The sequence below is a fragment of the Metopolophium dirhodum genome, chromosome 1 (assembly GCF_019925205.1).
Source record: "Metopolophium dirhodum isolate CAU chromosome 1, ASM1992520v1, whole genome shotgun sequence".
NCBI classification, from domain to species: domain Eukaryota; kingdom Metazoa; phylum Arthropoda; class Insecta; order Hemiptera; family Aphididae; genus Metopolophium; species Metopolophium dirhodum.
The window spans coordinates 65,365,415-65,388,725 of NC_083560.1; the positions used below are offsets into that span (position 1 = coordinate 65,365,415).

The window sequence follows — 23,311 nt, forward strand, 5'->3', positions numbered from 1 at the left end:
GTGTAAGATGAATATTTTTTTTCATTTTTAGAATCTATCAACCTAAATGTAACATATTCCCATACGGCTATTATACGACTATACACTAAAATACAGTGTCTGCACTTATAGTCGAATAGGCTACTCTTTAGTTACCTAAATAAAAGTTAGTACTCGAGTAAAAACATTAAATGAGGGGTCACTCAATTTGATGAATTGTAAAATAAATGTACTCAGTGCAATTTATGTTAATTTACCGAGCTCACATCTTAATTTGTGTTCATTTAAATCCGTCTCCCTATATATAGCCGGTCATTGATATACGAAAGAGAAATGGCGGTTAGTGTTGCTTATAAACTACTTAAAGAGTTTAGCACTTCATAATGATGTACAATTACTAGGAAAATTCAAGGACTCACTGAACTCTGGATATGAATACCTAGACTACGAGAGTCCAATAAGTGCAAACAAATTTGAACACCAATCAGCGAACATGCCAATATTTTTAATTTTTTTAGTATAAAACAAGATCACCTCGAGGTAAGAAAATATAGAGATACATTTTTGCTACAGTAAATAATTTAAAGACAATCAAGCGAATGTCGTTTTCTGTTGTCTTCTATTCTCGTTATTGACTTCAGCAATACCTCCACCATAAATTCTTTTCCCAGAAAATACTCTGTGTCTGAAAATAGTTGAAAATAGGTTTGTTTTAATCATAAAATCATATTACATTTCTACGATTACTTACATCTCTCTGTAACGGTCGATATCGGATTGATGCAAAGACGGTTTAGTTGATTTTAGGGCATCCCGGAAATCGTCGTTTGTAATCGTTAGCTGACAGCCGCCTTCAGGCTGTAAAAAATAAAATAATACATTAAATCAAACGTTGGACGCAAGAGGCCAGAATACCTATTCACCAGTTACGACACCAGGAGTCGTAAACACTAAACATACATGGTTATTCCTTTAAGGGGGCGCCTGCATATCATGTTTTAAGGAGTTATATTTATTATTTATACAATTGACATGACATGAACGTTTTTGATATGTCTATGTTTGAGTAGTAAATTTACATAAGTGTACGTTTCCGAGAATCGCTGTAAAATAATGTCAATACTTCGCGAAAAATGATATATATTTTTGTTTGCATAAATATAAAACTACTAAAAGTGGGAGTAAATTAAACGTACTAGAAGCATATATAATAAAGAAATGGATAGGTCATGCTATTGTACTCGTCTGTGATGGGAGAGAACTTTTGTTACCAATATGGTTACAAAATGTAGCATTGGTTACTGAATATTGGTATCATTGGTAATTGGTTATCATTATTATTGACGATAACAAAATATTATCATTATCCGGCAACCACTGTGGTAACAAAAGTTCTCTTCTATCACAGAATGCTCTGTTTATAAGGTATAGAGAATAGGGATAGGCTATAGCCCATCCATTTCTGTATTATCTATGACTAGAAGTTCGATTATTGTAATTACGAAAAAATTATTGGATTTATAAGCTTCTAGACTAGTGGTTTTCAACTTGTGCTTTGTGGCTCCCAGGGAAGTCACCGATTAAGAGAGCCGCATCCACAGTAGAAATTAAAAATTTGTTTATTTTATTATTATCATTATTTTTATGGGATCCGTTTAAATGGTTTTCAAAATCAGAAGAGCTGTGGATCCAAAAAGGTTTACAACTCCTGTTCTATACTATGTTCTTTAGGAATCACATTTTTGATTTAAAATCAGATGTGCCCAAAATAAATACAAATGTAATGCAATTATTTCCTGAGATTTTTGAAAAAAAATCTTAATAAAGGTCCTTTAAAATTGAAAATTAACTTCCTAAAAAGCCTAGACATTTTGACAAAGAGTTCATTCATGTATAAAAATTAAAATAGGACATTCCGAAGTATGTGTAATTTACCATCGCTTATTTGTATAAAACGTATAAAAATACGCGTGGTTTTAAACAACCTATTGTAAAATAATGAATATTTATATGCATTAAGGCATGAAATAATTTTCAAAATATTTTGACTCTTTTACTGCGTAATGTTTATTTTCTCTCTCAGACCCTTGTGCAATATAGGTAGTTAAAACGCACTCATATAAATCGTTTTTTTTTTTTATGATTTTTGAGTAAACTAGTAGAATTACCTATTACAACAACTATGGTATTATTATTTAACTTCATATTAGATTTTGAAAAATAATATTGGAGGTTATACCATTACTAAATAATCAGGCATGTCAGCAAAATCGTTGTGCGCATATAGTGTGCCCCAGACATATTAAATATAAATAAATACATAAATACATAATAAACGAATTCATTATCAACACTCCAATGTCTTTGGGATGTAAATTATCGTTTATTCCAAGTCTGAAGCACACATAGATATACAACTATTAATTTTATATTTTATTTTTTTATTTTATTTTATACAGCACACATGCGCAGTGAGAAGAAAAATACATGAGTTTGCTCACATGCCTGTTTATTTAGTCATGGGTTATACATTTAAACAAGTTATAAAGACAAGTGTTTTGAGATAACAATATTTAGACAAATCGATTTGTCATACCCTCAATTATATTATTCTATCTATCATTTTATTAATGGGTAATTTTACTTTAAGATTAGTCTAAAACATAAAAAATAATGTATATTTATCTGTGTTATGCGTGGGACAAAGAGAGAAAAATAGTGCACCGACATATTTGTTATACATTTATTAATTTTGCATATTATTTCTCATTTTTAAGGGATAGCATAATAGCATCGTATTTTAAAATTTTCGAATATAAAATATCGGATCCTAACTTGGATACTAGGGTACCTATATCAGTATTAATCAGTGGCGGCGCCAGATATTTTTTATTAGGGGGGCGATATGGGGCAAATATTTCTGGTGGGGCATTTATGTATCGCTACTTGACCACCCACTAATGACTTGCTTATATCATATATTTAGAAAGTATAGTTAAAAATGTTTTAGGTATAATATGCTATATTTCTAAATAATCAAAAAAAAAAAAAAATTAAATAGTTAATTAATAAAATGTCTTTATTTACTTACATATTTTTAACATAATAGAATCCAAAGTAGGTATAAGGTATAACCTAAAGTACTTATAATAGGTTTTATATAAACTCGTAATAAGGTTATATGAGTTATGACATACGAATGAGTTATATGCACATTTGTATTTTATGTTCATTGCAATTAAACAAATACAGAGACGGTTTTTTTAAGTATCTAAATAGCAACATATTAGTATTACCTATTAAAATAAAAATCAATAAATGCAATTTATTATGTTAGCTTTATTTATTTTATTTTATTATTATAATTACATCTAACTATTAACATACCATTATAGTTATTAGTATGCAATGAATATAAATAATTACAAATTATTAGGATAGTTTTATATTATCTATTATAGCATTTAATAAAATGCACAATATAAAATGCATTTTTAGATTAGATTAAAATGTTCAACTTTAAATTATAGGAAGGCAAAAGACAGGCAAAATAAAATGTTGGGGGACACTTGTTCTACCCTGGCCCCAGCGTAGCGCCACCCCTGTATACACGATATACACGATGGTCAGCTATACAGAAACTAGGTAAAATAATATCAAACCGTTGCTCGTAGGTATAATTGTAACTCGGGGCTAAATGCTAGATACTCAGATAACAGAGAGTAGATACCATTGTGACATTGTATTGTACATCTATCGATAATTTTATTAAAGAATAACATGCTAGGGTCACATACTCCACCCACCCCCCCAAAAAAAATTCCCAGATTGCGTCACTGCAGGGATTTAGGTACGAGTTGTAACATGTCATTGGTAGCACATAATACAACAACTACGGTATAATTACTGAGCATATTGTATTTACGTTTACAAAAAGAATACAGCAACTTTCCAAACAGAACGCATGGATTCTCGCGTGATTAAAAATAACGAGAAAAAATCTGTTTAAAGACTCGGAAATAGCGACAATACAAGGCGTTTTTACTAAAAAAATTTTACCCATAAACATCGTGGTTATTTAAACTCAGAAGTGATTGAATTTCGGTATTTTTAATCGATGTTTATCGAGCAAATATAAACAAAGTGGTGCGCGTTAAAAGCACGTCGGCGACACAGCGTGGCGCGCGCGCACACATGCACACAGATGGACAAGAATAGAACGGGATTATTTAATTGCTGCGGGACATTGGAAAGCCATTGAATCGGCGTCTACCGCCGCACCATCCATCCTTTTGAGGACCGGCGTACCACACAGGGACAGGTTCGTGATAATGACTTCTTTACTTTCGTAAAGTATTGTTTGCGTTGGGTTTCGATTCTGGAAACAGAATTGGTTTCGCAGCCGCTACACTGTACCCGGTCGAGGCGGTATAAAATATATATTTGAGTTTTTTTTTTTTATCATTATTATCGTTATTATTAATTATTTATTTTTTATTTTTATGTAAATAATGAGGACTTCACTGATTCACTTAAAAATAAACGGAAATAAACGGCGGCAGCAGAGGATTAATAAATACACGTCGTATTCAAAATGAAACAAACAACAATTCCAGTTCAGCGCCAAAAGCGGGAAAGCAAACTATGTATAATATAATACCAAACACACGATAACAGTGAATTAAAGATTTTTTTTTTAATCCATCATGATCCGCGACCGCATGACTCAGGGACCACGGTTATATCCATGCAAATACAAATACAACTGTTTAAAAAGTAAATCCGAAAGGCGCTTTTTTATATTTTTACTTTAGAACTGGCTACTCGAAAGCATTTTAGTTTTGGTGACCGGTAACCACCCGTCCACCCACATAATTACTTCAGCGGTTGGCCTTTATTATTTTTCCAAGGGCTATTTTCGGAGATGGATTGAAGCAGTGTGGCGTACACAGATATTTTCAATGGGAGGGGTTACATTAAAAATGTATATATAATATAATATAATATGTAGGTATAGTAATATACTTAAACATAATTTTTAAATTGTATTCATTTTTATATTACATCAATACGTATAGTAAAAAAATACCATGGGTGCCCCCCTCCCCCGTGTTAATGGCACTGGATTGAAGTTTGCTGCGTAAAATCAACCAAGCAGCTACTCGAGGACAATCCACCCATATTCGCCATGAAACAATAATATTATATACTCACAAAATGAAAGTATTGTAGTTTCCTAATTTACAATAATTTTTAAGAACACTTTTTAATCATTGTAAATTAATATGCAAAATGAATAATACTATACGAGTTGGTACATATACATTTTTGTTGTTGAAAATGTCTCGGTGGCCATATAGCAATGTATAGCAATATTATTGTTTCTGTGGTGATGGTAATAATATTATGTAACATAAGTATACAATTATACCGCTATCTGTATCTTTGTACTTTTTTTCGTATGAGTGGTGAGCTAATAAAATTAAGTGGTGCTTAGTTTATATATTTGTTATTTGTGTATAAGTGCCAAGTGGATGGGTTCCGCGTACTTCCGTATACCGACTAATATATACAATATACATCATAAATAATATAGAATATAAACACATATTAAACATTTTAAAAATGTACCAGTAGCCCTTAACCAAATGTACCAATTTCCCTTAACTATATTATGTACCAATTGCCCTCACATATTACTATACACAATATTATAATAGTACAATACCAACCCGTAAAATAGGGGAGGTAAATATGTATAATAAATAATATAACATGTACAAATATACATATATAATAAGAATAGTACAAAATTATAATATGAATATATTTTATTTTGTAATAAGACCTAATAAAATAATATGAATTATAATAAACGAAAATAAAAAAATTCATATACTAAAATAATTAATATAATAGTTATAATTATTATAAGCGGCTAACAATATAGTTTTTCAAAAAATAGTATAAAATGATCATAAAAAAAATTATTAGGTAACATTTTTCCATCATTTTATATATTTTTTTTTTTGACAAATTATATCGTATGCCTCTTATTATAATTATAAATATATTAATTATTTAATTATTTATATATTTTCCTTACTTATTTTAAAGGTTGTTATTGTAATCGTATATATAATATATGAGAGTAATTGGTACATTTGGTTGAGGGCAACTAGTACACTGGTACACGCAACACGCCTTTCGTTACCACGGCACTCGAAATTACCATTGATTTTATAAAAAAACAATTATACTACTTAGGTATATACATTTGTTGGTACATCGATCGAACCAACTTCAAATTTTCCAACAATAAAATGTGGATCTTTTTATATATTATTGTATTTATTTGTTTTGTATAATACGGTGACGGGAGGACGGATTTTTTGGGGTGAGATAATAGAGTTGTTATTAATCGTCTGCATACACATGCGCGCCGCAAATGAATAATTCAAATAATAAAAATAATAATAAAAAAATAAATATAAAGAAGACTCCCCCAAGAGCACGCGCTTTGCGCGTACACACGCACACACGTCGTGTTATCTTATTTTTATTTGCTAGCCGAATCCGAATTGGGGGACGCTCGCAAGGCGGCGGTACATTTCTTTTATGCACTGTTATTGTATATTATACGCCATGTTCGCGGATAATACCCCACTTGATTGCCTCATTTGTTTACTTGGTTTAATAATATAGATATATTATATTGCACATGCTATTATATAAGCGACCCGCGTTCGACACCATTACGTCGATATTGCAGACTTATAATACGATTATGTGGATAATATAATAATTTTATTATCTATCGCGGATGGAACGGCTCCGGACTTGTTCCTGAGCGATCGAGCAGACGGGTGAAGTACTAGGTAAAGCATAAACGGACGGGAAAACAGCCTAGCACATCGAGACTTTTATGATGCTGCGTCAAAAAATTATTCTTTAAAGCGATAATTTAAATTTTGTTCAAAACTGTTGCTGACATAAATTAAATTAAATAATAAGATAAAATAATAATTATGGCAAGTGTACCTTTATATTTATTATGTATTATAACGGTAAACATACCTATTAGGTATAATAGATGTTCAATGTTTAATGGTTACACTGCAGAGGGTTATTTAAATGACCAAATAGAATGTATAAATTATATTATAAGTAAATCAACAATTGAAAGAGTACTAAACATTATCTATACCTAGGTAGTATAGGTACCAGTATAAACTACATACCAAAATACCTGCATACAAATAGAAGACCGATAAAAAAACGTAACGTTTATAAGACGCATCAGTGATAATAATAATATTCGACGAATATGCAATATATAAGTATACTAGCCGACCCGTCACAGCTTCGCCCGTGATTGGTTGTTTATTTTGTTTTTGGACAATGATATGTATAATTGTTTATTTAAATTTTATCGTGTAATGTGATCGGCAAGTGAATATAAAAAACGGTTAATGAAAACGTATTGAAATGTTTCTAACGGTATTAATGGTATTAATTTTTATAGCACTTCATTACCCGTAAAAAAACGCAAATCTTAAAAAAATGTTGATTGTTAATCTACTTTTGGGTGTAACATGCTGCAGCCTGCAGTAAGTGCAACTCAACCACCCCGGTAGGCAATCCGAGTACGTCGGATCGCGGACAAAGGCAACTCTTTCACCAAACTTGGTCACCAACCTTGGTAGACAATTTTCAATAATTCGAATTGATCCAATCTTGTACTTGATCTGCCCAAAAAACCAATGGCAACCGATAATAAACAAACACAAATAATTTCTACTGTTGACTGTAACCAATGGGAACTATTAATAAATAAAAATAAAATTTCCAATGTAAACTTCAATGTCCCTGTTTGAGCACCTCTTTAAAATGCGAATTTTGGCAAATCCTTTCTTATTGCACGGTGAAAACATGAGAAGAACCCCTATTCCAAATTTCAAGTCTGTACGTTGAGTAGTTTTTGAGATACAGTGATCAGTGAGTGAGTGGTATTTGGATTTTATAAGTATAGATAATACTAATACCTATAATAATAATATAATACTATTTACTAATAAAACTAAGGATACCACTAAGGTAACCACTCAGGATACTTGGTGTAGTATAAATTAGGGAGCGGTTATATGTGGGATGCAATATAAAACCTAAAAACTAGTGACTTAGTACTTACAGTTTATAAGTAATAATACAGGTTTTAAATTCAAAATATATTATAAGTACCTCGAAGCTCCAGATTTCAATAGCTTAGTATGAAAAAGTTAGATTATAAACATATCTGCGTATTTTTATTGATGGAAAACCGTTCTTTAGAAATTGTCTTATATTTAGTCATTTAGTATTAGATTTGCAATCTCACATTAAGTATTAGTATTATAAAATAAAAACATATTGTGTTTGCTAGTCATAATGCTCTTTTAGACCAGGATTTAAAAGTATAGAGATAACCAATTTTAGTAAAAAGCTGTTTTTCTTAGAATCCTATTAAGATAAATTTTCTGCAAAAATAATAATTGTTTTTGGTTTTTAATTTTGGTAATATTGGTAACAAAAAAATATTGTTTCTTTAATCTGTAAAACAAAATTACGCATATTTGGTTGTTGGCTACACTGTTCTATGTGTAAAATTGATTACAGTAGAAAAGAACAAGCTAAATAAAGTTTGTCTTCTTGGAAGGACATGAGGACTGAAAGGGTTAAGATGAAGTGGTACGCGCATGTGTTGTCTCCGTCTTACAAGTGCGTAAATTGGCAAATTTTACGCTCAGCAGATCACGTTTAGCTCTGTTGGCTTAAAAATTAGAGTGAATTGACTTCTAATAAAATTTAAAGGTAAAATTATTATCTAAGCAATTTCGTAGGCTTTTTATTATATTTCAATTTTAAAACGAGTTATGAGTATTTTAAGATTTTCGAACAACTTACAATTTTAAAATACTTATAAGTCGCTTTAAAATTAAAATATAATAAAAGCCTATGAGTTTGCCTGGATAATAATCTTACCTTTACATTTTATAAGAGGTCAATTCGTCCTAATTTTTAAGCTAACTGAGCTAAACGTGATCTGCTGGGTAAAATTTGCTATGTTACGCACTTGTGAGACGGATACAATAAATGCGTGTGCCACGTCCTCTTAAGAGGACGCCACATCTGAATTTGTTGTTTTGGTCTTACAAGTAGGTAAGGAACATGAAGGGCCAATCCTTGTTCAGTGTTCCTATATAACGGTGCCAACATGATAAAAAAGGGTACTGAGCATAGACAATTTACGCCCAGCAGTTCACGATTTTAAAATTAAAATATAGCAAAAAAACCGAAATACAAACAGATGTCAGTTAATGATCATAACGTTAAGTTTGATTATAGGTAAATTCGAACTTATGTTAAGCTAACGAAACTAAACGTGAAGTTCTGAACGTTCATTTACTATGGTGCGAACTTGTAAGACATAGACAAGAAATGTAGGCGTCCTCATTATAGGTAGGTACTCATATAATACTTACATTCAAAGACGACGCACAGTCTTGATCTGAAAAAAAAATGGTATATTTAAGTCAATCGTCAATGGTCATACATTAAAACTTATAAGTTATAAAATTCCAAATATATAAAAGTACCTGTAATGTATACAGATTTTTTAGTAAATAATAATAACATTACAAATTAAAGGAAATTGTTTTAAGAGGACGATAAACCCGCATGACGTGTTGTCTCCGTCTTACGAATTTGCAACATACCCCACATATTTTGTGTTCGACAGTTCCAATGTAGTGTACTAAGGTTAAATCAGCACCGGATTGGGAAGAAATTACTGACAGGGCTGTCCACCTAGACCGGCTCAAATCTCTGATTCAAAATTTCTTCGAGTGGGTCCAAACCCAGACAGCAAATATTTGACTAAAAATATTATAATAACATTATGATAATATTATTCGTGATTATAATATTATCATTTCAAAATACCGTCTGGGAAATTTTCAAATTTTTAACGGTCCACCACCAGGTTTTGCCCGGTAGCCCGCCAGCTCAATCCGGGCCTGGGTTCAATTAGAGTAAATTGTCCTATGACGAAACTTAAAAGTAAGACAATTATCCGTATATCTGTTATATTTGTATTATACCTATGTATAATAAAAAGTTAACTAAATTAAATTAGTTTTTTGGCTGTTAGGGATAATACATAAATATTAAACACAGTAATTGATAAATAACATTATAATTTATAACAATAATAATGTACTTCGACAATAAGAAATATATAGGTATTCTATATTAAGCACTTTAGATTGAAATGTGAGTATGAATGAAAAGTACCTAACACAAACTTCTATTGGTCTCTGTCCTCTGATAGTCCGATAAAAATATCTCTAAATGTATATTTTATGCAAATGTTTCTTTTTTTACTTGTGACAAGTCAAACATTTTCATATTATTCGATGAACACGAAGGATACCATTAAAATACTAAAGAAAATGCCTCGTATCAGATTCCGGTGTCAAAAAAGTAAAATGACGTTTGTTAGAACCCTCTTTTATACAAAATAATATATTGAATGGGAGCTGATAAATAGTATTATGGAACTGATTTTACTGTCGTCTGTCAAACTGCATAAAGTTATAACGATAGTAATAGTTTATTATCATATTCAAATAGAATTATAAAGCATTTAATTGATTTTCCCGTAAAACTTTAACATAATAGTTAATGAGATTTACAATATGAAAGTATCAAACAGATTAAATGTAATAATAACAATGGAAAACATATTTACTAGATTAACTATTATTATTTATTACTTAATTTTATAGTACATATCCACCCGATTTGAAATATTTTATCATACCTAATAGTATTTTTTTCCGCTTAAAAATATAAAATAGATGTACCTACCTACAATAATATTGATTTGAAGCTTAATTTCTTAAATGGCATTCAGTTAATATAAAACCCCTCCCCAGTTCCCATAGATAGTGCAAAAAGTTTAAATATTAAGAAGAAGCGAATAATTAATTGTTGGTTCTATACATATAACATAATATACGTAATTTAATTATTTTATGTGTACCTTCTATTTCGGATAAAAAATACCATTTAGTTTCATGCAGCGCTATCTGTAGAACAAAAATTGAATACCATATAAAAGGGTCATTTCTAGAATTTAAAAAAATAAAAATAAGTACATACCATTTAAGGTCAGAAAATGGTGGATTTTACCCCAGTTTGTTTTTAACAAGATTTATTTATTACTTACCTAGGGTAAAACGTACCTATTTTAATATTTAAAGTTTTAATGAATAAATGTGTGAATGTTTAGTGGCTAATATTTTCTAAGTACACAAGTACACAATCTTAAATATTTGTTAAAATATGAATGATTATAACAAGGGGATGGAGATTGGAGTGCAAAGGGGATTACCGACAGTTTCCTATTCCTTCCGGCATGGCAGGATATACTATATATTACGCAATCCCACCAAAAAAAAAAATTCCGACACGGCAAGACACATAAAATATTTTGTTGGAGCTAGGTTTTTTATGGAACTCGCTGGAGGAGGTCAAGGAAAAAAAATAGAGAGAGAGAGCTAACCAGGGAATACCAAATAGATACGTGATTTAAAAATAATTTTATAAACTCTTTCGATATTCATGAAATGTAAGTATATTACAGTACGGACTAAGGTATATAGTTATATCCGTGGATAACGGCAAACAATTGCTGATAAGAATAATTCGTTTTTTTTTTATGCATCTTTACTTTCTGTGTTTTGTAATTTGACTTAAAAATATTGTCTCAAATATATTTCCTATTTTGTTTATTTAAAATGGTTGTTTCGTACACGTTTTAGTGAGAAATTGGGTTCAAGTAAAATACAGACGGTTCTGTTGTTCTGTAGTACCCTTAGATTAGTAAGATCAGTTAGATCATATACAAGTATACTCAGGAGTCAGGGCTCTCCTAAGGCTTGGGCGATCGAGGCCCACGCCCCAGGCCTCGCGCCTTGGACTCCTCGTTTGGACCTTGCACTCACGCACTTGAAAAATCATTCTTTATCTTAATAATCAATTCTTTAAATACGATTATTTACATATTATACTATAATGTAGTATATATAGTGTACTAAACAAATGAAGATCTGGGAGCAACAACAAGACATCCAATTAATACAATTTTTCAGTTCCTATAAGTATGATCTTAAAACCAAAAAATAAAACTTGGAGATGTCTAATTATTTATAATATATACTTATAGTATGTATATATTTATACATACTTGTAATACATTTAATATTTTTAGTGCAACAAGTATTCATTATCCATTTACATGATTATATCTCTGTATTTAACAATAGGATTTTTCTGGTTGTTGCACCAAACGACACAGTTTTTTTCTTCTTAGTAATGTGCAATTAAAAACTAATTTCAAAATATGGAGATGTCTTGTTGTTGCTCTGAGGTTTTCAATATATATATTATTGTTATCAAATCGTAAATTGGTTAAGTGAGGTACTGGTAAATGTAATAGGTGAAAATATTTTAAATATACAATTTTTACATTTTTTTACTGGTCTCGCTGAAAGAGTTATGCCCGGACCCAGAAAGTTGTAGAGACGGCCCTGAGTATACTAGTTTATGATCTAAGGTAGTACCCAATATGTGATATGTTTATCCGTTATCTGTTATGAATTTGTATAATGAAAAATTAAAATCTGTTTTTGTACTTTTATTTAATTAACAATTTATTAAGAGATTTAAAAAAAAAAATTAAAACATTTAGTAAGTATTTAGCAGCACATACTAAATTTAAATATTTTATTCTTTCAAATAAGATACTATTGAATATTATGTTGTACTTTACTATACAAATATTTATAAATATTTTAAAACCTGTAGGGGTACAATTCTGAATTCAATATTTCATATGAGTGTTGTTATATAGTTACATTTAAAAGACTGATTATGGACTAATTTTAAGACTTATTAATTTAATTTGTTATTTGTATTATTTACAAGTAAGTAGGTAAGTAACTACCTATTTTAGAAATACTGTTATGTTTTATATTTTTTTTTTACGTTTTAATTATTATCTAAATGTATAAGATACCGAAAATGTGCAAAGACAAGAAGAAGGAATAGTTTCAATTATATTATATTATATAAGTTTGGAAAGATTATAATCAAAATAAGAACTATGTTAACAAACTGAAAATAAAAAAAGATAGGCAATTGGGTACCGACCACACTTTGTTATATTAGACGTGTCGAGTGTCGAGTGGGTGTATATAGGCACATAATGTAAGGAATCTATTAAATTTTAACTTAATGATAAACCATTAGATACAAAAAATGATTCTGAGCAAAGCAGGTCTGTCTGATTATAATACTAATGCCGGGTTGCATAAACAATTTATTCAATTTAATGGTTCACTAAAAATTTAATTAATTATCGTGGGCCACTAAATCTTGTTTAAGGGACCATTAGCTCACTATTGATTCATTAAATGTTTTGTGCAACCTGGCATAATTATATTTTATTACATTGTTGTATTATATTACTATTAAAATAATTTATTTTCTATTGGTATAAAGCAGGTTGATTTAATATTTCCCTAAAACATTGCATTTGACAATGTGTGTTCAAAATATAATAACAAACTTTAAAAGTTTCAAGTACTCAATAAACAATATTTTTTAATATTGTTATTCTTTTTTTAAATCATTAAGTCATAAGTCATAACATATGAGTATAGAGTATCCTTGTCTCTTAAAATTATCACAAACACATTTTTTGGGTTGATTAGCGCCACCCCCTTTTATTTCAGACTTCAGTTATTGTAAGTAGACTACTTAGTACTTTTTACACAATGTACACACCTAATTAAGACTGAAGTACACAATTTTCACATTTACTAAATAAAGTATCTAGTGTATAGTGTATACCTAGAATAGGTACAGCAAATATTGAAAAAGAATATTCTTAAATTTTAAACATTCAATGTAACAAAATATGATGATATAATTTTTTTTCCAAGGTTACTTGTAAAATATTTGGTTAAGACAAGAAAAACATGTAAAATAATTCAAAAATGAGGAGTCTGAGTTGGTTGGATTTAAAAATTAAAAACTTCATTGTTATGTTTCCTAAGTTTTATTAGTGGTAATTCTCAAAATCCAAAATATTTGTTTAATTAAATAGCTCATAGTTAAGCATCTACATTCTACTTGGTTACATCAAGTATCAAAATATATGTTTCATCTATCAATATTTAAATTTTAAACAACAAATTAGAAACATAACTCATAAGGACAAAATTCAAATCTGTTTTCAGAATGTAAACCTATGCAGTTTTCTCTAGCATTTTGGTAAGCACAATATGTCTTTTTGATTAATATTGGTTAATCAACATAATATGTGAATATTTAATATTCTATACAAAATTCAAAATATACTAGATTCACAATTCTCAGCATTTTTTTATGTACGAAATATTATTAAGTTATAAGATATTGTAGGTACTTATATTGAACTAAAATATAAAAATTAAATACTATAATTAATATACAAATATTATTTTGTGTTAAATAAATATTTCTTTATAATTTAATTTGTTGTTGTTATTTAATACATTTCTATGGTTATGTGTTTTATTGCCTGTACTTAGATTATATTATATTTTCATATAGGTAAATTTAAATATATTATTATTTATATTATCATTGATTTTATGGATAATGGTTGTATAAAATGAAACAAAAATACCTTTATTTATATTTTATATACCTAAGAGAATTCTAAATCTAAAAAAGGATGTATAGTATTGATGTAGCAAATACAATGCAAACAAAAAAGTAAATTTATTAATATTTATATATAATATAAAGTCGTAGATTTTTTGATTTAGCAGAATTTATACTCAGTTTCAAATAAGAAAGCACCAGGTGACAGATGAAAAACAGTAAAAACTTGGCATGTGTCCTCCACCATACGCAGTTTCTCCCAACTTATGTTATGGTGGATATTTGACCAATTGAGACAGTTACAGCCAACCAACGGTAACGACTGCAGCCGACCAATCACAGAACAATTAGACCATGACTAAATAAACGGGCATGTCATCAAACTTGCATATTTTTCCTATCGCTGCGCATGCGTGCTGTATTAACTACTAGTTTTATATATATCTATGTGTGCCCCAGACTTAGAATAAACAATAATTTACATCCTAAATACATTAGGGTGTTGATAAAGAACTTGTTTATTCCCATATCTGGGGCACACTATATGGGCAGAACAATTTTGCTGACATGCCTGTTAGTCATAAATTAGACACTGCTAGGGGGTCCGAATTTTGCTCCATAATTTATTTGAATGCGTCAAGTGCGTTCTTATATAGAATAGCAATATTTTTTTATTGCTATTTTGTTAGAATAAATTATTTTATATTTACCGGTTGATTCATTTAATGTAGGACACTAATTATTCAAAAAGTATTAATGTTTTTGAAAATATATTTTATACTTGATTTAAAGTCGTTACAAAAAAAACGTGTTTATTAAATAAAGATATTTTTATCCTTAAATTTATTTTTAATTTTTTACTTTTTTGAATGAAAGCATACAGTTTTAATTTCATTTTTTAAAGCAGAATATTTTTCGAAACATTTTGATACATAAAAATTGAATTTAAGATGATTATCTTATGAGTTATAAGTATTTAAAGTTTAGATGAGCAGAGTAGTGAACAACATCTTGCAGAGTACCACCCCGCTTACCACTCTACTCCGTTCATATAAACTTTAAATACTTATAACTCATAAGCTACACATCATAAATTTGATTTTCATGTATCAAAATACTCAGAAATATTCTTTGAAATATGAAATTAAAACTGTATAATATACAATATTATTGTCATTCAAAAAAGTAAAAACTTCAAAAATGTTAAAAATAAAAAATATTTAAAAAACTATATATTTCATTAAAAATGTTGCTTTTAAAGATTATAAATGAAGTACATTTTTTTTTTAAACATTTATTTTTTTTGAAATATTGAGTGTTCAGTGATAAAAGAATCACCCGGTATAATATCAATGAATATTGTTAGCGTACCTTTCATACATTTTTTTTCTGCAATTGAAAGTGTCGTGTATAACAGTCCATTTAAGTCTGCACCAGTATAGTTGTTTGTTTCAGTAGCAATAATATGTAAATCGACATCTTCAGACAATGAAACTTTGTTACAAAGTATTTGTAATATATCTTCTCTATCACTCTAGAAAAAAAAATGAATATAAACTTTTTCTGTTATAAACTTCACTATAATAGTTAAACTTTATTTAAATATTAAAAATTATCATATAATTATTATAGTTAATACAGAAACGCATAAGGGTATAACGGAGCAAAAAAAATTACATTTAGGAAAAATCTATTTGAATAATGCAGATAAATATTTATGGAATAACAACAATTTTCTATTTAAGAACAGAACTTTACATTATCATTAAACAGTCAGTTTCGGATATAAATCGGTTTATATAATATAAAATAACCTTACCATTGTTGGAATCGGACAATGTAATTTGACCCCAATTCGACCAGGTCTTAAGAGTGCCTGATCAACAAGATCTGGGCGAGAAGTGGCTGCAATCACCCATACACCTTCAAATGTGTCAACACCATCTAACTGGGTTAAGAATTGGTTAACCACTCTGTCTGTCACTCCAGTTTGATCTGAACCTCGACTACATATTCCATTGCATAATATTAGTAAAAATAATAATGAACAATTAAATACATAAAACAATTTATATTATCAACAATAATAATCAACAAAACTGACTTGGGTGCAATACTTTCAAACTCATCGAAGAATATAATACATGGTTTTGCGTTTTGAGCTCTGTTAACATAAATCATAGTATGCAAATTATATTAAATACAAAACTAAACTTAAGTACCTAGTTAAATACATAGCTATGAATGATAATAATGTTTAACCATTTAGGATACAGACTATAACTAGCATAAATTATCAGTAAATAGAAATATAGAATACATTTATATAATTTAAGGACTGTTAATTCAAAAAAATATTGATTGGATAAATTTAAGTTACACAGTGGAAATAATTCTGGTTATAAATAAATGTTAAAATATGGTAAATATTGGTAAATATAAATAATATATAATATACTACATAATAATTATTATAAGGCAACACTGTTGAACCTTTAACTTTTTAATTTGTAATCGCAAATTAAATATTTCTTAAAATATATAAAAACAATAAACTATACACACAAAAACCAACATTGTAATCCATCTTTCATTATTTATTTGATGTAAAATCAAACATTTATAATACATAAAACAAATACAGACTATGTATGCAGATCAGTAACATGAATCATGACCAGTCTATACTGTGTCTTATATAAGAGTTGCTAACATACACTAAGTGCCACACTTTTGAGAGCTTTACTTTATAATTTCGACAACAAACTAAATAGCATTTTGCTAGATTTAGGTTAAACGATTCCAAACCCAATCATTAGAAACAAAAGCTATCAATGATATATTAAGGAATGTGGTCTGGACAAATCAGAAGAATAACTGCCCAAAATTACTCTCATAAAAGACTGAATATAAAATATATGCTCAGGCGCTAACTTTTGAACTTTTAGATTATAATCAATCTACCAACACATCAATTAAAAAAAATTATATAATATAATTTACCTTTGAAATACTTTTCTCACGCTTTCTTCACTTTCACCAACATACTTGGAAAGCAATTCAGGACCCTTAAATATAATCAACAATTTTTTTATTATTAATTTATAAACAAATTATGACCAAAAAAATATCCAGAAAATTACATTGACTGAAATAAAATTTAAGTTACTCTCTCCAACTATTGCTCTTGCCAACAACGTTTTGCCTGTACCTGGTGCACCATACAATAAAACTCCTGACTGAAGTTTAAGAGGACATTTACTAAAAACATCAGAATACTAAAATGAAGAAAATAAACAGTTACTACAAGATAATAATAGGAGACTGAAAAAAATTTAAACTTACTAAAGATGGCCAAATGATTGTTTCCGTAATTGATTGTTTAGCTTCTTTTAGACCACCCACTTGTGAAAAATTAATATTTTTTTCTTTAAATAATTTTACATTATGCAATGAAAGTGGAACAGTTTTTTCAAAAACATCAGTTAAAATAGTTTTATTCAATGTTGCATCACATCCACCTATTAAAATAAAAATATTCTTACAACTAAATTAGATACAGTTAGTTACAATTATATTTACCCTTAAAGATTTCAAATAAAACTTTATCACAATAATCAATAAGATCTTGAATTACATAATTATCCATTTTATCACAAATACTCATTAAAAAGTCATCATCGACATCTTTATTAAATTTAACTTTTTTGAGGCGCTTTGAAATAATTATTTTCCTGTTTTCCTGCAAATTACATTAAATATTGTTTAATAGTTTAATAACATAGATATTGTAATCATATCATTATTATATACAGGTTTAATTAATACCTTGTCAATTAATGGTACATGTATCACAGTTTTAAACACATGTTTAAACTGTTTTGAAAATAAATTTTCATTTTCTTGATTTAATGGCTTAGCAGTACAAACAACCCTTATACAATACTGATTATTAGTGTAATTTTCAATCATTCGCATTAACAAATGAAGAGGTCTATAACAATATATTGTATATTAATATAATTTGGTAAAACAACTTACTTCACAAAAACATGATATTAAAAAGAAACAACTTTTAAAATAATATTAACCTAATTATTATAAATAATTAATGTTTTCATTAAAATATCAAATATTTAACTTAAAAATGTTAAAAAGAATTTTTATTTAGAATAATACCGTAGATAGATTTTAGACATGTCAGCATGCTCATTAGGTTCAGAATTTAAATGACATAAATCATCAAAATCATCTATAACAATAATAGCAGGCTGATAATACAAACATTCTTGAAAATCGCTGTTTATTTGTTTTTGAACTGTTTCCCACAATTTACCTATAAACATATTAAACAGTAATTAATAACTTATAAATAACATTATTGGTTTATGTGTTATAACAACCTGCTAAGAAACGCCCATTAATCCAAATAATTTTTACAAAATATGGACACTTAGAAAGTTTATCACAAAATAATTTAGCTGCTGATGTTTTTCCAGATGCAATTGATCCTTGATTAAAAACTTTTAATTAAAACTTACAGATTAATAGTATTTAAATTTGTATTTACCAGTTATCAATAAATTATCAAATGCGAAAAATGTTTGTGGTAAATTAGTGTAACATTGTAAGCCAGGTTTCAAGCATAAAGATCCAGCATAATTCATTTGATTAAAACATCTAAAAACAAATTGTTAATATTTTATTAATTATTTTCATTAAATAATAATAACTAATATAAGTACCTATAATAAATTAATATAATACAAATCATATTACATTAAATAAGTTAGGAAAGCTCACTCTGTGAGCATGCTAAATGCCTGGTTTCTAAACATATTTTAATACAACACAATACATTATAATTCCATATAAAATGTATGAACAGTAACTACAGCCAAAAAATAAATACCTTAATATCAACAATCACAACTATGTACTGGTAACCAACAGACGGAGGAATGGATACAACAGGGATATAAGGTGTTCTAAACATATGTTTAGAAACCTAATATAATCATACAAATATATGATTATATCCTCATAATTGTATGCAACAGATAACGTTTACAGGGTGCTTAAAAATTGTATGTTATAAAAATTCTGAGAATTTTAATAAGGTCAATATTGATATCCAAAAGACATTATATTTTAATTATAAAATAACAAGTAACAGCTTGTATTTAATATTCAAATAATAAAGAGTTTTAGCCACTTTTCTTATATAATTAATTGTACAAAATTGTTTTTATTAAAATATCTTTAACTTCTACTTAATTGAATAAACATTTATAACTATTAAGCAGTAGAAAAATATAGGTACTAAAATTAAAAATAATATAATAATTAAAGTGAGTATACTTGATTTTATAACATACTTTAAATCATAATGTTCCAGCTTTGAAATGTTAGATATCAGAATTTCTGATATTAGCTTAGGATCAGTGGTTTTTATCGAATTCACATGATTATTGCGATAATTTTTATCAGTTGTACTTGTAAATGAGATCATTCCAAAATTAAATTCATTAAGTAAGACAAAAGGAATATTTGATGGAGAAAATGTCACTAATACATCTATTGCTGATATTTTATTGTATACCACTCGTAGTAAAGTTGAATTATTTAAAACCAAAACTTCTCGAAGTGTGATTTCATCTTTCAATCGCTTTATTGTACATTCAATAAGTGTTTCTTCCTCAACTACTTTCTAAAATCAAAAATAACGAATAATGAGAAACTTTTTATTGTAATAATAATTTGAACTTACGATATTGTTTGATGGTGAAATATGAATATTCTGAACATCACAAATTTCATTTTCAATTTCGCTCAGTGGTTCCAATATTACCTTTGAATTCATTTTTAAACCCAAAATCTTGCTTAAGATATTGGTAACATAAATAGTTGGCCAAGTAATAACTTCCATTTTCTCAATATTATTCATAAATGGGTCTAATGGACATAAACGTACAATTGCAGATGGGTTTTTAATTTTTGATTTAATTTGGGAGTCTTCTGATTTCATTTTATCAAATTCACGAATAAGTGATATTCTAACAAAACTATTCTTAGTAGAATAGGCATCATTGTTTTTATATATTATTGACATATGTGCTTTAGAAACAAGAGCACAATAATCATATATATAATCAGATTCTAATAATGTTTTTTCAACTAAAACTGTGCGATAAATAAAACGATTATGATATTTTGTAATAGGAATACAATAATTTTGATTTATTGCGTCTGTTTGAACACTATCATCTACATTTTTATTAATGTTAATATTTCTATCTGAAGACATTACATTGGGTTTTACAACTATTTCAGTAGAATCTTTTAATGATCCAACTTGTAGGCCGTTTTCTAAATCATCTGAAAAATAAATGTACATTATTATTTTAAAATATTATGTTAATGAACTTTGAAAATATTATTACCTATACAAATTTTTAAATGTACAAACTTCGATACCCATATTGGGAAAATTCGATTTTTGTGAACTATTTGGAGTTGTTGTAAAATTCTATCTTGAAGTGAAACATTATTTAGCATCTGAAAAATAAATAGGTAGATACATAATATATATATATATATATATAATTTACATATTTTATCATTTATAATATAATATTAAAAGAAAACTTTATATCTAAATATATATATTTTATACTATATAATTTAAATTATATTATTTTATGAAAAATTTTGTTTGCATTAAATTTATGTTTTTATAAATGGACATTAAATAGTACTCTAAAATTATTTACTGATAAATGCAGTGGAGTAATTAAGAAGTATTAGAGGCCGTGGTCTCATCCAGGCCATAACGCTTACCGAAGTGCAAAATGTTTTTTTTCTTTATATAGTATAAATTAAGTATTTCCCAATTTTGTTTGAAAATTGAAAACTCACTTGAATTTCATTTTATGAACCTGTTGTTTACAATTTATTATATTGTAGCTCGAATGAGTGTGAATGATATGTTATCAAAGCAATGTTCATGTATATGATGAGCGTAAGAGTCATAACTTATGATTAGAAAAGTTCAAAATTGTTAAGAAAAAACTCAAAAGATTATTCATATTTTGCAAATAGGATTAAAAATAAACACATTTATACCTCTCAAATACTTGGTAAGATGGGGAGGGAGCTGTTGAAAATTTTATTCCAGAACCTAAATGTTAATATTGAATATATCAACTAAGATGATGTTGTATCTACATGTGCTATCTTATTAACACATATTATACAAAAATGTATATCCAGCAGTTCCAATTCCGTGTTGTTAGTGTGAATATTAGAGTGAATTGACCTATTATCAAACTTAAAGATAACAACATGATCTGTGTTCCATCGTTAGAATAAGTGAATTATAGGATTTTTAAATATTAATATTATACATAGGTACTTATAACTCATTTAACTATTGTAATACTTATATGTCATGCATAAGTAAGACCGACAACAGATGTAGGTATGACATCCTCACAATATTATTTTTTTACAAAAAAATAGAATACTAAATAGTTTAAGTTGAACTTGAGTTTTAGTTACGTATACATATATTTTTCTTTAAAATGTATACTAGGTAGGGATGTGTATCTTTACTCTTTACTCTTTAGGAATATCATCAGAAATATCATTAATCATTAGTAATATAATGATAAATATAATTTCATAAATTTGATAGTCAACAAACTATTATCTGTTTATTACTTACTAATAGGTCCCAATCTGCATTAGTGACTGGGGTAACAAAGACTCGTTCTAATGGACAAACTTGATCAATTAATGAAATCAACACATACTGTAATGCATTAAGTCCTATTGTTGTTGATAGTTCATAACTAATATTAAATGCATCAGCTCCATTTGAATTGCATGGAGTTTGACAATAGGATGCATAAAACTCCTGTTGCACACCGTCAATGGCCGTTACTTTAAGACAAACCTATTTAATAACAAAAATGTACTAAATTAGTTTCTAAAGAAAATATTTATGCAAAAGATGTACTGTATGATTGTGGCGTCTCTGGTCGTTGAGTTCACGAATCAGCTTTGAAGACAAATGCACAAAACTATCTTCTACAGGTATAATGTTCACCTGCAGCATCCGGTCATTCATTTTACTAGTCACCCAACGTTTAATTGTGCGTGTAAGTAATACAATTAATTTTATTAAACTTCATTAAAATCTAATTGGTAATTAATTTATGATTTCAAGATTTAGATGTGTCATGTTATATGTGAAAAGTAAACAATAAACATTTTGAATTTCCAAATCAAAACATACTATCAAGCGATAGTGATAATAATTATAAGTTGATAACAGTGGAGGTAGATCTTAGATAATATTTTTAATGATGCCACGGGGTGAATATCAACAGACAACAGCGATGTAATATAGGTACTTTGAACTATTGAAAATATCAAAACCTTTTCTATATTTGTTGCCGGGATTTATTAATATCAGTAAATAACAAGGGCGCTCATTAGGGGGTGCAAGGAGATGACATGTCACCCCCCTAGACAAATGTGAAATGATTGTAATTGTTTGTAATTGTAAATAATA

General features: G+C 28.2%; 1 protein-coding gene across 2 annotated transcripts; it reads right to left on the reverse strand.

Annotated features, from left to right (window-relative positions):
- Positions 1-451: 451 nt before the first annotated feature.
- On the reverse strand, positions 452-23,004 carry LOC132935814 (peroxisomal ATPase PEX1). 2 transcript variants are annotated; one of them, XM_061002440.1, is made up of 19 exons: positions 22,754-23,004; positions 22,460-22,690; positions 21,177-21,291; positions 20,504-21,111; positions 20,112-20,443; positions 19,304-19,413; positions 19,137-19,244; positions 18,913-19,069; positions 18,562-18,727; positions 18,316-18,475; positions 18,079-18,254; positions 17,877-18,011; positions 17,737-17,801; positions 16,838-16,897; positions 16,553-16,739; positions 16,114-16,267; positions 9,501-9,526; positions 731-837; positions 452-664 (listed from the first exon to the last, which is right to left on the reverse strand). In XM_061002440.1, exons 1-19 carry the CDS (start codon positions 22,862-22,864, stop codon positions 571-573), a joined length of 3,102 nt encoding a protein of 1,033 aa, XP_060858423.1. In that variant the 5' UTR covers positions 22,865-23,004; the 3' UTR covers positions 452-570. The 2 variants fall into 2 exon arrangements, with proteins under 2 accessions (XP_060858423.1, XP_060858422.1); XM_061002439.1 differs by having other exon boundaries at positions 16,105-16,267.
- Positions 23,005-23,311: the final 307 nt, after the last annotated feature.

Bases quoted from the DNA above. Each gene is read 5' to 3' on its own strand.
- LOC132935814 (XM_061002439.1), bottom strand. From the start codon at position 22,864: ATGAATGACCGGATGCTGCAGGTGAACATTATACCTGTAGAAGATAGT. The intron at 21,292-22,459 runs GTAAGTAATAAA...TTTATTTTTCAG, and splicing joins ATGCAGATTGGGACCTATTA to ATGCTAAATAATGTTTCACT. The intron at 9,527-16,104 runs GTACGCTAACAA...TTTTTTTTTCAG, and splicing joins AGAAAAAAAATGTATGAAAG to ATCAAGACTGTGCGTCGTCT.